Raw genomic sequence first — 12,529 nt, 5'->3', positions numbered from 1 at the left:
TGGCTCGTGCTGCCATCATTCCCACTCAAGTTGCCCTGGGATGGAAAGGCACCTTACCCGGAGTCAGGCCGGCCTATCCCAGGAAGGGGGCAGGGCTCTCATCTAGCCCGGAGGGGGCCATAAGGGAACAACAGTCTGCACCTTACCCGTCTGAGGTCAATCACATCCTGCAGCATGAAGCGGATACGTGAAGACGTTTTCTTCTCCTTGATTATCTTCTCCATCTGGTTGAAGTACTGATCCATCCGAGGCTGGGTGGGGAAGAGGAGAAAAGGAGAGAAGTGACGATGAACGAACAGAGACAGCAATGTGCCTACGTGCTGCAGGAGGGATGGGAGCAACCAAGGCAAGACGTTCTCCTTGAGGGCTTCCAACTCATGGTGAAAGGTGAGGTTCAAGTAAGGAAACAAGCAGCTTCTATACAAGTTCCCTGTAGAAGCCAGGGCAGGGGTAGCCGGTTCCTTGAATGTTTGTGGGCTGGGGAGAAGAGACATATTTTCCTCAGCCCAGCTGTCTGGCCTCTGTCTGTCTGGGAAATATCTAGTCCTGGGCACAGTTCTCTCCACCCTGCAAAGTAGCTTGGCTGGGGGAGGCTGCTCCCTTGAAACTCTCCAATAGGCATCACAAGTAGCTACAGAAAAAAGTGAGCTGTATAGTTGGGCAATGGCTGCACATTTCTTCCTGAGCAAGAGGCTTTAGCAGCAGAGCTGGGAGATGGCTGTCAAGTGGCATGCAGCCATCTCCCAGCTCTGCTGCTAAAGCCTCTCTGCCAATTCCTGCCTTTCACCTTCTCCCATGTCAGATTATGAGCACCAAATTTCAACCTTCCCGGAAAATGCAAGGAAAGCCTGCCAGGTTAAGCAGTGGTGCCATGCCAGGGACTGGGAACCTGCAACCCTCCAAATATGATCGGGGCTCCAACTCCCATCAGTCCCAGCCAAGTTGGCCAATGCTGGGGAATGATGGGAGATGTAGTTCAATGACAACAGGAGGATCCTCCAGACTAGAGCTATACTTGGCATTTCCAATCTGGCACCAAAGCATGGAGGGCAGAACCCTGTAGGCTCTAAGCAAGAGCTGTGAAGCCAGCATCTCAACAGGGGAAGTCCAGGGGAGAAGCAGCAGCAGAGAAACCGCTCTGCTGGTGCCCAACATGAAGCGAAAGGGCAGTGCAATCTGGGATTCTCATGTGCTATGAAAAGCTGCATTTCTGAACATTGGGCAAGGCCATACCTTGGCCTTTTCAAAGTCCAGGTCCTTGCCAATGGTGGTGAGCAGCCGGCATAAGCACTCGAGCGATTCCTCGTCGTGGTTCTTGAGCAGCTTCACCACACAGTCATGCATGATGGCTTCGGTCAACATCTTCAGTTTAAAGAGCTCCCCGATGAACTTGATGTTGCCCAGGGAGCGCCGACGGGCCTTGTCCCGGGCGTCATCCAGCTCCTCCTTCAGACGAGCTCTCTCCTCGGGCTGCGGACGGAACAGGGGTAGAGGTCAGGAGGATCCGAGAGCTGAACTTGATTACCTCTATCTCTGTATTTGTGCATATGTAATTCACAGTTGTTACTTCCATAAATCACTGGAACCCAGGGGTGGGGAACCCTTTTCTCATGCACACACCACCCTGCCCAAGTTTCAAGCTCAACTCACACCAGCTGTGTCATCCATCTCCTTTTGCTTCTTCTCAAAAATCTCGTCATCGTCCTTGTCTTTCTCAAACTCTTTCTGGCACCGGTTCAGGAGTACCTTGCGGAAGTTGACCATCACGGTCGGCTTGTCAGTAGTGGGGACTTTCAGCTAGAGCAGGGACAGACACGAGTCACAATGGGAAGCTGTTTCAGACAGTTTCCAACTGGCCCTCTACTGCCAGCAGAGTGGGCTGGAAGCCCCAGTTCTGATCTCCCCCACCTCAACCCACAAGCCTTTTCCACGAGCCACAGCTCATCTTTCAACGTGCACTGAGGAAACACACAGGATCGAAAGGAAAATACATGAACAAAATGCATAGTAAGCAAATAGAAATAAATGTATCAATGCATTGCAGCCATGTAATTGTGGATAAGGGAGTGAATTCCAGACTCTTCGCATCTTTACGGCAACGAGCCAAAGGGAGAGAACAGAAACTTGAAACTGAAATCTACACCCAGGCACCTCTTTTTACAAAAACCACAGATAAAGTACTGCTCAAATGGTAAGCTATGCAACCATTATTTGCAAGCAGCCACTTGGGCCAATTTCTAACCCTATCTTGTACATATATAAAATCAAGGTGTGTTACTTTGGCTACAATTTCTTTCCATGGGAAATGAAATAGTTCAAACGTAGTAAGAAACAGAGCTATCCCAGCTTTCTAATGCTACAGCTCTGTTTCATATTCGCATGCAGCCTGTAAATTCATGTCTGCAGCAGTTCGGGATGAGCTCACGTGCTCTAAACCAGCAAACTCCTGTGGGGCCCATCCGATTCGTAACCGGAGATCTGACTGCCCTCCCCCCAACCAAAGGCAACAATTCTTGGAGACTGGATGCAAGATCTGCCTGACAGTGTCCTCTAGCCTGGTGCTTTTGGGACACACTGCCAGCCTCTCTCCAAAGGTCCTTTAAGGGCGGTGAGGATACGGGCTTGATAGCCAAGCCGTGGCCCTGAGTGAAGAGCATTTCCATGCCTCTTCCCATCATCCCGAGCAGGAATCCGAGGCCCTCGGCAGCCCAGAGAGAGGTGGAAGCACTCACCCCCATAAGGCAACGGCACATGTTGGCATAGGCAACAGAGAAGTTTGGCTCAGAGATGGCCTTCTCGAAGATGAGGTCGATGACGCCCTTGAGGCGCTCCTCGGTGTCAATGGACAGCTCGGTGACTTGCTTCATCAGCTGCTGGAACATCTGCGGCGTCAGCTTGTTCAGAATGCTGCGCACACGCCGGAACAGCTCCTGTGGGGAGGAAACACCCAGGCGCCGTCAGCAAGGTAAGCTTGGCATAAACACACACAGAGACACCTGTCCTGCTCCACCCGTTCCTTCCTTCTGCAGGTGTGGACGTGGGAGCTCAGAAACCTGCCAGCCCAGCAAGCTGGTAGGGAGGGCAAGCAGCTCCTGGCTGCTCTGCTCTGCCCAGGGCTGAGTTTGCTGGAATGAACTGGGCAAGCAAAGGAGAGCACACACGAGCCCATCCCAAGCCAAGAGGAAAGCAAATCCACAGGGCTGGAAGGTGGCAACCATCTTTCCTTTCCCCACGAGTCTCCCCACAAGTGCTGAGGGCATGAAAACGCATGCACCCCTTCTGAATCTTGGCCACCATATCATTTTCCTTTATCTTCTATGTTTTAATCTTGGGAGCAGCCACGTGGGTTTCCCTATAATTCTGAATTGGGGTTTTCTTTTAACATTTTTTCCCAATGCTCTAGAGAAGGGTTTCCCAAGCTTGGGGTCTCCAGCTGTTTTTGGACTACAATTCCCATCATCCCTGACCACTGGTGGTGCTAGCTAGGGATGATGAGCGTTGTAGTCCCAAAAAATAGCCCAAGGCCCAAGTTTCAGAAACCCTGCTCTAGAGCAGTGGGTCCATAAAAATTTGGGCCACTACCCCCTGGGTGCCATAAACACATCCCCCAGTGACCCTTACCCTATAAAAGGCATTATTCAGAATAGCGATCTACACAACCCACTAAGGAAGATCCTGACACATAACATTCAAAACAGTAACAATTACTTGCACATGTATTCAAAATCCAATTGGAACTATTTGCAACAAGACTGATTAACTTGTTCCTGTTGATACCAGCTTTTTGGAGTCCAAGAGTCGTTTATGCCTCCAGCATCCCCGATTTCTATTACTGCTACCCCCTGTGTAATCCCACTGCTCCCTAGGGGCGTTCACAACCACTTCTCTATAGAGTGTGTCAATTTAGCATGTTTGTTTTACTTGTATTTAGTAAGCAAAGCTAAACCCTTTCAAACTGCCACACTTGCCTAAAGACTGCATTTGAAATTGCCATCTATTCATTGTTCCTTAATGAACTTAAGAAATGGACTATGTTCCACAGAAAAATAAAATGCATTGGAAATGCCTCCCAATTTCTTTTCAGTGTCTTTTTTTGGGGGGGGGGGGAGCTTTTGAAATCTCTGCCACCTCAAAGGAAGAGTTCACACCCCAAAGGAAGTAAAGGAGGCTGGAACTCCAGCAGGAATGAACCCTGTCCCAGAGGTTTAGGGAAAGGAGCCTGGAAGAAAACCACGGAGGGCATGGCTTTCTTCCCTCCAGGAAGCAAAGCAAGCACTCGCATTTTCCTCTGAGGCAAGCACAGAGAGTGGAGCAAGAATGTCTTCCAAAATACCAGTATCTAGATGAAGTTGTTGGTGAGCTAAAATGCAAGTTACCGAATGACATCCACCACCCAGCTGTTTTTCACCACTTTCTTTTTTTTTGGGGGGGTACCCTTCAGAATTTTGAATTATGGTGCTGGAGGAGACTCTTGAGAGTCCCATGGACTGCAAGAAGATCAAACCTCTCCATACTGAAGGAAATCAACCCTGAGTGCCCACTGGAAGGACAGATTGTGAAGCTGAGGCTCCAGTACTTTGGTCACCTCATGAGAAGAGAAGACTCCCTGGAGAAGACCCTGATGTTGGGAAAGATGGAGGGCACAAGGAGAAGGGGGCGACAGAGGACGAGATGGTTGGATAGTGTTTTCGAGGCTACCAGCATGAGTTTGACCAAACTGCGGGAGGCAGTAGAGGACAGAGGTGCCTGGCGTTCTCTGGTCCATGGGGTCACGAAGAGTCGGACACGACTAAACGACTAAACAACAACCTTTCAGAAATAAAATGCAAAACGTAAAGCACTTGGAAAGAAAGCAAGAGGTTATTTCCCCACCTCTTTTTTGTACCCTGGTGGTCTATTTCAGATGTAAAATTCACAGTCTCAACCACATAAATTACAGAGACAGGCGCTCTTTCTATGGCCTGCTGTTACCCTCATTTGGTGATACAGTGGAACCTTGGTTTTCGAGTGTCTCGGAAACCGAACATTTCGGAACCCGAAAGGCGAAAATCCGGAAGAAATTGCTTCAATTTTCGAATGCGCCTCAGACGTCAAACAGGTTCCACAGCGTGTTTTTCCATTTTCTCAATGGGAATTGCCGATAACCCTTTGAGCCTCAGCTGCCGAACGTTTCAGAAGTCGAACCGTCTTCTGGAACGGATTATATTCGACAACCAAAGTTCCACTGTACATCAGCATTGGGACCAATGATAGTTAGAGCTAACTACAATTGTTTAAAGCTGAGGTTTAAAATGTTGGTTAAAAATTGGTGCATGCAAATCAGGGCTTCATGTAATTGACTTCATCTCTAATCAGTTGGTGGGTGGCCACACTAAGCCAGGGTTTGAGCAAACTACGGAAGGAAAAAGGGGAACTTTACATATGAGAAGTGAGAGAGCATGTGAATCTATAAGCAGCTAGTAGGAGACTCACCAACCAGGAAAGTGTGAGGGTACAGATGAGGTCATGCAAGTCCTTACCTGAGTTTTTAAATTTTCAGGATCCTCTGGCTCACTTGCCCGCTTGCTGCTGGGCTTCCAGGCCTTCTCAGCCTTGTTGAGCTTGACATCTTCGTTTAGGGACGCTACAGCGATAATCTTCCGAGGCTCCTTCCTCAGGCTTTGCTGAGAACGGCGCTGCCCTGGCCCTGCAGGCTGTGGAAGCAAAGGGGGAGAAGTGATGCCAGCACTTTTCAGATGCCACTCAACCTGCCCCCCAGCACAAAGAAGCACTGGCGTAGAGGTGGCGCTGCCAGCATGATGCTAGCCTGCCTCCCAGTATGCTTGGCTCCAACAGATGAGGGAGCAAGCAGAAGGTGTGCCTGCCTGCCTGCTCAGATACTCAGTTCCATCACAGAGCATCAGTGGCCCAGACACGATGGCACTAACTTGGAGTTCATCATGCAGACAAAGCTGGCAGGGGATACAAGCCAGAAGACAAGACACGGTGTGATGGCACATACCGGTCCACGGTTAGGTGGCGTTGGGCGGCCCAGGTTGGCAAAGGAGGGTGTGAAATCTGGTCCACAATTCATGGTGCTCAGGCGCACGGGGTCCAGAGGTCGCAAGGGCATCTTATTTGCCTGTTAAGTCAAGGGGCAGGGAGAGAAACACACAAAAGATAAGACAGGTTCTGAAAGTCTTAAGGTTGTGCAGCTAAAATCTTCAAAGTTTTGCCTCCGAACATGCCTAAAACTCTACTTTTCAGAAACCACCATAGGTCTTGGCCTAACATGAGCTGATGCCAATGAGAGTCATTCATTCATTTATTTATTGAATTTATATACCGCCCTATACCCAGAGGTATATAGTATAAAAATCACAATATATAACATCAAAAATAAAAATAATCCAATAACCCACCCCCAAATAGAGCCACCTTTTAAAGGGTGTAAGATGTTGATCAGTTAAGCAAAGGCCTGATTAAAAAGGAACATTTTTGCCTGGCGCCTAAAGGTGTATAGGTTGGCAGGAGCTGGGACAGAGCAACAGGAGCTCACCCCGTTGTACAGATTTGAACCGCCAACCTTCTGATTGGCAAGCCCAAGAGGCTCAGTGGTTTAGACCACAGCGCCACCCACATCAACTTCAACATCAACTTCGTTAGACTGGTCATGTTGTGCGGATGCCCGATTATCATCTTCCAAAGCAACTATTCTATTCTGAACTTAAAAATGGAAAGCGTAATGCTGGTGGTCAACAAAAGAGATTTAAAGAGTGTCTCATGGCAAATTTTAAAAAATGTAATATAAACACCAACAATTGGGGAACACTTGCCTGAAAGTGTTCCAACTGGAGAACAGCCTTTACCAAAGGTGACATGGGTTTTGAAGACACTTGAATTCAGGATGAAAGGGAGAAATATGCTAAGTGGAAGGCATGCTTAGCTAATCCATACCGTGATCAACTCCCACCAGGAAACCAATGTCCGCACTGTGAAAGGACATGTGGCTCCAGAATTGGCCTCCACAGTCACTTAGGGACTCATTGTTAAAACCGTGTTTATGGAAGACAATCTTACTCGGCTACGAGTGATCGCCAAAGAAGAAGAAAGAAAAGTGTAGAATGAAGGCGCCAGGCAAACTTCACTGGGGAGAGCATTGCACAGATGGGAGCCACTGCAGAGAAGGTCCATTCTCACGTTGCCACCCTCCGAACCTCTCGAGGAGGGGGCACACAAAGAAGGGCCTCAGAAGATGATCTCAGGATCTAGGTAGGTTCATATGGAAAGAGGCAGTCCTTGAGGTATTGCGGTCCTGAGCCGTTTAAGGCTTTATAGGTCTAAACCAGCACTTTGAATTGGGCCCAGACTCTAATCAATAGCCAATTCAATCAGACCAGATGGCCAGTTCCCCTTCTTTGCCCTTTGGGATGTGCACCGACATCCCCCGCCACCCACCCACCCACCGGGTCAATGCCCAACCTTGTGCAGTTGTCCAGAGAGGGTAGACTCTCTGGACACACCATGCCAAGTAAAACAAAAGGAAACGTCTGCGGGACATCTGGTGATCCCAGCTGGAAATGGAGGACTGACCTTTTCCAAGACCACATCGCTGATATGGGGCAAACCCTCGGGCTTCTGCATGCTGGCAAAGATGAACTGGAAACCCAACAGGAATTCCCGGTCGTATCTCTTCTTCTCTTCTGGGTTCAATGGCTTCCACTGCTCTGTTAAGGAAAGGAAGGTGGAAAGCACCAAATTGAAATCACACTCACAACAGGGGGTCAAGAATTCCCAGCAACAGTAGGGCAAGAAGCACCTGCATTTTCAAAGGGTGATGGTGCATCCGCAAGAATCGAATGGGGCTGATAAATCTTGGCCAACCAAAAATGTGTTGTTGCCAAGATCACCCCTTCCACAAGGACTTGGGTCTTGCTCCTACGTCACAATGAACTTTACAGTGAGGCCAGAGACAATTCCTTGCTCCACTTCCCCTGCTGTAAGCTTGGAGCTCGGAAGGAGCGGTTCTCAGCCCTCCTCTTCAACGGGGGGGGGGGGGGGAGATGCCAGATCTGAGCTGAACTATGGAGGGCTTCAGAAGCCCAGACACTTGCTATGGCATGCAAAATTGTGCCTCCCACCATGGTGCCTGGCAAATGCACCTACTCAAATTTTCTTCCATCTTTCACTGTCTCCTTACCCAGAGTTCCCAATCTTCTAACCCCCCCCCCCCCCAGTTATCTAAATGCTGACTGCCAGGTCTCTAACTTGGGACTGCCTTGCATCTCCTTTGTTGCAGTGACCCAGTTGCTCTTTTAACATATGAGACGTTACTGTTGTTAATGGAGCAATGACATTTTCCTCCCATTCAGTAACTTTGCAGAACTGCTGTTGTTTTAAAATTAAGCTCTTAAAGGTACTGCAATATTTGCATGCAAAAGGTGGAGGGGGGTGCTCTCTGTGCCCATGCTTGCTTCTGGTTCCAAGAGTCAGCACATGCCTTCCAAGGTCTTCTGGCTCACATCTCACCCTACATAATTAGCAAAGAGCTAGTTCAAAGGCACTGCACTTCAGTTTCCAAGCAGATCCAGCTCTTCCTTGCCAGAGAAAACAAGCAAGTCAGTGTAAGAGCTGCAGCTATTTCTGTGTGCTGGTGATCTGCATCTCCGTTCGTCCCATTCTAGTACAAAGCAAAAGGAACAAACCACCCAGTTATTTGCATGATCTCTTCAGCAAGGAAAAGCTGGGGGCGGCTCTGCAAGGGAGTGGCTTGCTGTGAGTTAGCAGGGAGCTGCATAGCCACAAATGCCTGTGCCTGCTGCTGCAACTATTACAGTCAGAGAGAGGCTTCTGTAAACACAGTGACTTAGCACGAAAGGGGAATGAGTGATCTGGCCCTTGCTGAGAGCAACTATTGCTTAATCTTGAAGTGACTGGACACCCGGTGGAGGGGAATTCCTGCAAAGCCTTTCCCCAACAGCCCAAGACAAGCCAGCAGTTCACGGGGTCACAAGCCTGCTCAGATGCTCAGCTCCATCACAGTGTGTCAGTGGCCCAGACACGATGGCTCAAAAACGAGATCATCACAGAAGGCTCCAATAGGTAGCAGCCAGGTGTGGGGGGAGAAAAGAGAAAGCCATTTGGCACGAGCCTCACCTGCTGTGTAGCTGTACTTCTGGTCAGCCTGCTTGACCTTCTCAGGGTCTAGCTTATCCTCTTTCTCTTCCCATGTCTCCTCGGGCTCCTCCTGGGAGCGAACGGGGGCAGGCTCCTCGGGCTCTGGGGCTGGCACGGGAGGCTTGTTCTCTATCTCTGAGCCACCCTCACTGGGCTAAGAGGGCAAGCAGAGAAGATCTCAAGAAAAAAGCAAAAGCTGCAGCTCTGAGCAGAAAACATTTACAAAGGATACCACCTGGGAGGTTCTTTGGGGAAGGGGAAAACCAGAAAAAAATGCTTTGGGGAGGGCACAGTTAACTACCACTAGTCTAGTCTGTAAAAGGTAGCTGAAGTGTTATACTACATTTTCATGCTGGACTGGTTAGTCGACAATCAATTATTGTTCTGTTCTATTTCAATCTGAGCAAACTCTTTTGAGCCCCAGTGAAGGAATCATTTTACTGCCAATGGCTTATTTGTGGTGCCATAATAGTTTATCACAGCTAAGGAGGTAGTTGTTGTGACAAAATTACAATTACGGTGATTAAGCAAGAAAAGGAGAACAAAGAGAGATTTAAGTAACAACCCAAAAGGGATATTTAAATAACAATGGGGGAAGTGGAAACACATTTCCAGTCTTGTATAGATTTCTTCAAATTACTATATTAGGTTGCAGCAAACATGCATGTTGAAGTGATCAACAAATATGAGCACAGCCTATTCCATGTGCAATGTTGATGGATTTCCTTTGGGAGAAACCACTTTTTAGTTGTTTTCAAATGGTGTCATTTTGTATTGACTTTTTTCGGATTTGCACAATGGGTTTAATACTGCTGTGCTTTCTTTTCTCTTCTTTTTGGGGGGATGGGGTAGGGGGGAATAAATCAGTTCAACTTAAACCTCTTCTCCCTGATCACTCTGCTCTGCACCCGCTGCCAGGATTTGGAGATTCCACTGGGTACTGACCAGCAGGGTCTCAAGCCCTCCTTAGCAGCCTTTTGAACAAGCAGTTTTCAAGGTGCTGAAATCTTAAGGCTATGCCAATCTGCGCAATTCATGGTCATGTTGCAGAATCCACCCTTCACTCCTTATTACTTGGTGCAGTGGGTCAGAGTGCTAAGCAGGTTTGAGCCCACCTGTGGGCAAGATTCCTGCATTGCAGGGGACTGGACTAACAATCCTCAGGGGTCCCTTCCAACACTACAATTCTATGATTCCACAACGCCACCTGCCCCAAAAGCCATAGTTCACAATCCACATATTTAAGTATTATCTGTGCAAGACTGATGCTGCTGCTTGCGGAGTTAACAGTTCCCCAGGATTCCATGGGACTGCAGGGGGAAGAATCGTCAAACTACTTTAAACCTGTGGCATATAGTTAGTGATGGGAAGAAGTGGTACCCAGCTAGTTGAGTCTGGGTAATGGATCAGGCTATGTTTCTCAGCTCCTGACTAGACCGTGGGGGCCACCCACCTTGAATGCATCCAGCAGGTCTCCAACAGCTTCCTTCTTGTTTAGGTCCTTCATCTTCCGCTTCTTCTTTGGCACCGATACGGCCACTAGAGAGTTGCAAAGAGGGTTGGGGAGGATGAGCCACACTAGACAGGGACTCACAGGAGAGCAGCCCCTGCCACAGAGTGACAGTCACCACTGCTCCAAGGTGGCGGCGGGAGGAGGTTAACACAGAACAAGTTCCAATTAATCTTACGAAGCAAATTAAGTGCCAGGTAAATGTCCTGGCTTCTTTGCCACATGCAGACATACTATGCTGTTGGTAGGAAAGAATCCTAGAAAAATACGGCTGGGACAAACCAAGGCATCATCAAAGGCAGAAGACTCCAAAGAAGCCGAGGAGAAAATGCTCCAGGAGACTCCAAGTCCTATAAATGTACTGAAACTACAACCCAACAGCCTTTGCTGTTTTCCCACCAATGCAATGAACCTAACCAGAGAATGGCATTCTGGAACTGATTGCTGGTGCCCTTTGAAGGCTCCTAAAAGGAACGTGGGTCTTTTCCCAAAGGACACATGGTTCAACAGGGAACACAGAGCAAGCTCACGCCTAGTTATCGGGAGCCTAGGGTTTTCTCTTCCCATTTCACTATCATCTAAATGGAGACAAAAATCCATAATCCACCAACCAGGTTTTTTTTTTTTTTTTTTTTTTTTTTTTTTTTTTTTTTTTTTTTTTTACTACCTAGGGCCACAGACTGACTGGCTCTAAATAAATTTCTGGAGAGAAAGAGCTACAGAGAGCTGGCTACTAAACACGGCCCTCTCTCTCTCTCTGGGAAAAACCAAAGCTGATTCCTAAAGGAAGAAAGCTGCACTGAAGAGCTACAAACAAGCAGTCAAGGCTTGCTGCACACCACTGACCTCCCCATCTCACATATGGAGATTTGCTTGCATTTTCCCACTGGGCTCCCTCTGAAATGCCGCACTCACCTTGTGTGGCCACCTCTGCGGCCTCCAAGGGCGCAGCTGCTGGCTGGGCGCTCTGCTCTGCGGTCTCGGCCGGCTCCTCACATTCCTCCTCTTCTTCCTCCTCCTCCTCCTCCTCTGGCTCCTCCTCCTCCTCTTCGGCAGGAGGTGTGGCCAGTGGGGCCAGGGGCTCCTCGGCTTTCACCTCCTCGGGCTCGGAGATGGGGCTCATGTCTGACTCGGGCTGATCCTCAGATTCTTCGGCTGCCGGCTTCCCTGGAGTATCCAGACCATGGGACATCGCTGCCAGCTCCTCCGGCTGAGCGATGGGGGACTCCACGGCGGAATCTAGCTGGCATGTGGCAGCCTCGGGCACGGGCTCCGGCGTCTCCTCCTCCAGCACCCCGTTAGACTCCACAGCCCCCTCAGATACCTCCTCTAGGGAAGGTGGTGGGGTCGGGGGAGCCCCTGGCGGAGCCGCAGGAAGCGGTTCCTCTGGCTGAGGGGTCTCCTGCTGGACAGTCACTGTCTCCGCCGGCACCGTCTCTTCAGCCACCGGCATTTCTGCAGGAACCGGCTGGGGGGGAGGCTCCAAAACTGGGCTAGCAGCAGCCTCCTCCTGTGACTCTGTGTCCAAGATGGGGGCTTCCTGGGGGAGCACGGGGCCCCCTGGCACTGTAGTGGTGGCGCTAACGGGTTCAAATATATCGGCGGGGACCTCAGGCGGCTCCTCTGTAGTGTCCACTGCAATGGGGCTCCCTGGGCGCACCAGCGGCACGACTGGCAGCACAGACTCGGCCTCTGCTATGAGCGGCGGAGGGGGAGACGGGGAAGCCGATTTGCTCGCCTCCGAGGAAACAGGTTTAGTTACTACTGGGCCAGCCTTGGGACGATCGTCTGCATGCAGAAATAAGAGGACGAGAAGGCAGCATTTAGCGCTTAGGTGAATGGGGAAAGGAATGTTTCTAACAT

At 49.5% G+C, this 12,529-nt stretch overlaps 1 protein-coding gene across 20 annotated transcripts in view; it reads right to left on the bottom strand.

Moving 5' to 3' along the window:
• The window catches only part of EIF4G1 (eukaryotic translation initiation factor 4 gamma 1), a 79,998-nt gene that overhangs the window by 13,285 nt on the left and 54,184 nt on the right, over nt 1-12,529 (bottom strand). For all 20 annotated transcript variants that reach the window (XM_081910687.1, XM_081910690.1, XM_081910691.1 and 17 more), the window contains 10 exons: nt 11,582-12,454; nt 10,610-10,695; nt 9,136-9,310; nt 7,573-7,706; nt 6,002-6,121; nt 5,520-5,693; nt 2,733-2,930; nt 1,651-1,797; nt 1,234-1,470; nt 147-251 (listed from right to left, as the gene is read on the bottom strand). In XM_081910687.1, coding sequence (XP_081766813.1) covers nt 147-251; nt 1,234-1,470; nt 1,651-1,797; nt 2,733-2,930; nt 5,520-5,693; nt 6,002-6,121; nt 7,573-7,706; nt 9,136-9,310; nt 10,610-10,695; nt 11,582-12,454 — 2,249 coding nt within the window. The remainder of the gene's footprint in view (nt 1-146; nt 252-1,233; nt 1,471-1,650; nt 1,798-2,732; nt 2,931-5,519; nt 5,694-6,001; nt 6,122-7,572; nt 7,707-9,135; nt 9,311-10,609; nt 10,696-11,581; nt 12,455-12,529) is intronic.

Source organism: Podarcis melisellensis, assembly GCF_964234715.1.
Source record: "Podarcis melisellensis genome assembly, chromosome: 5".
In the NCBI taxonomy this organism is placed as follows: Eukaryota; Metazoa; Chordata; class Lepidosauria; order Squamata; family Lacertidae; genus Podarcis; species Podarcis melisellensis.
The sequence above is the reverse complement of the archived record's forward strand: the minus strand, read 5'-3'. Positions and strand labels throughout refer to the sequence as shown.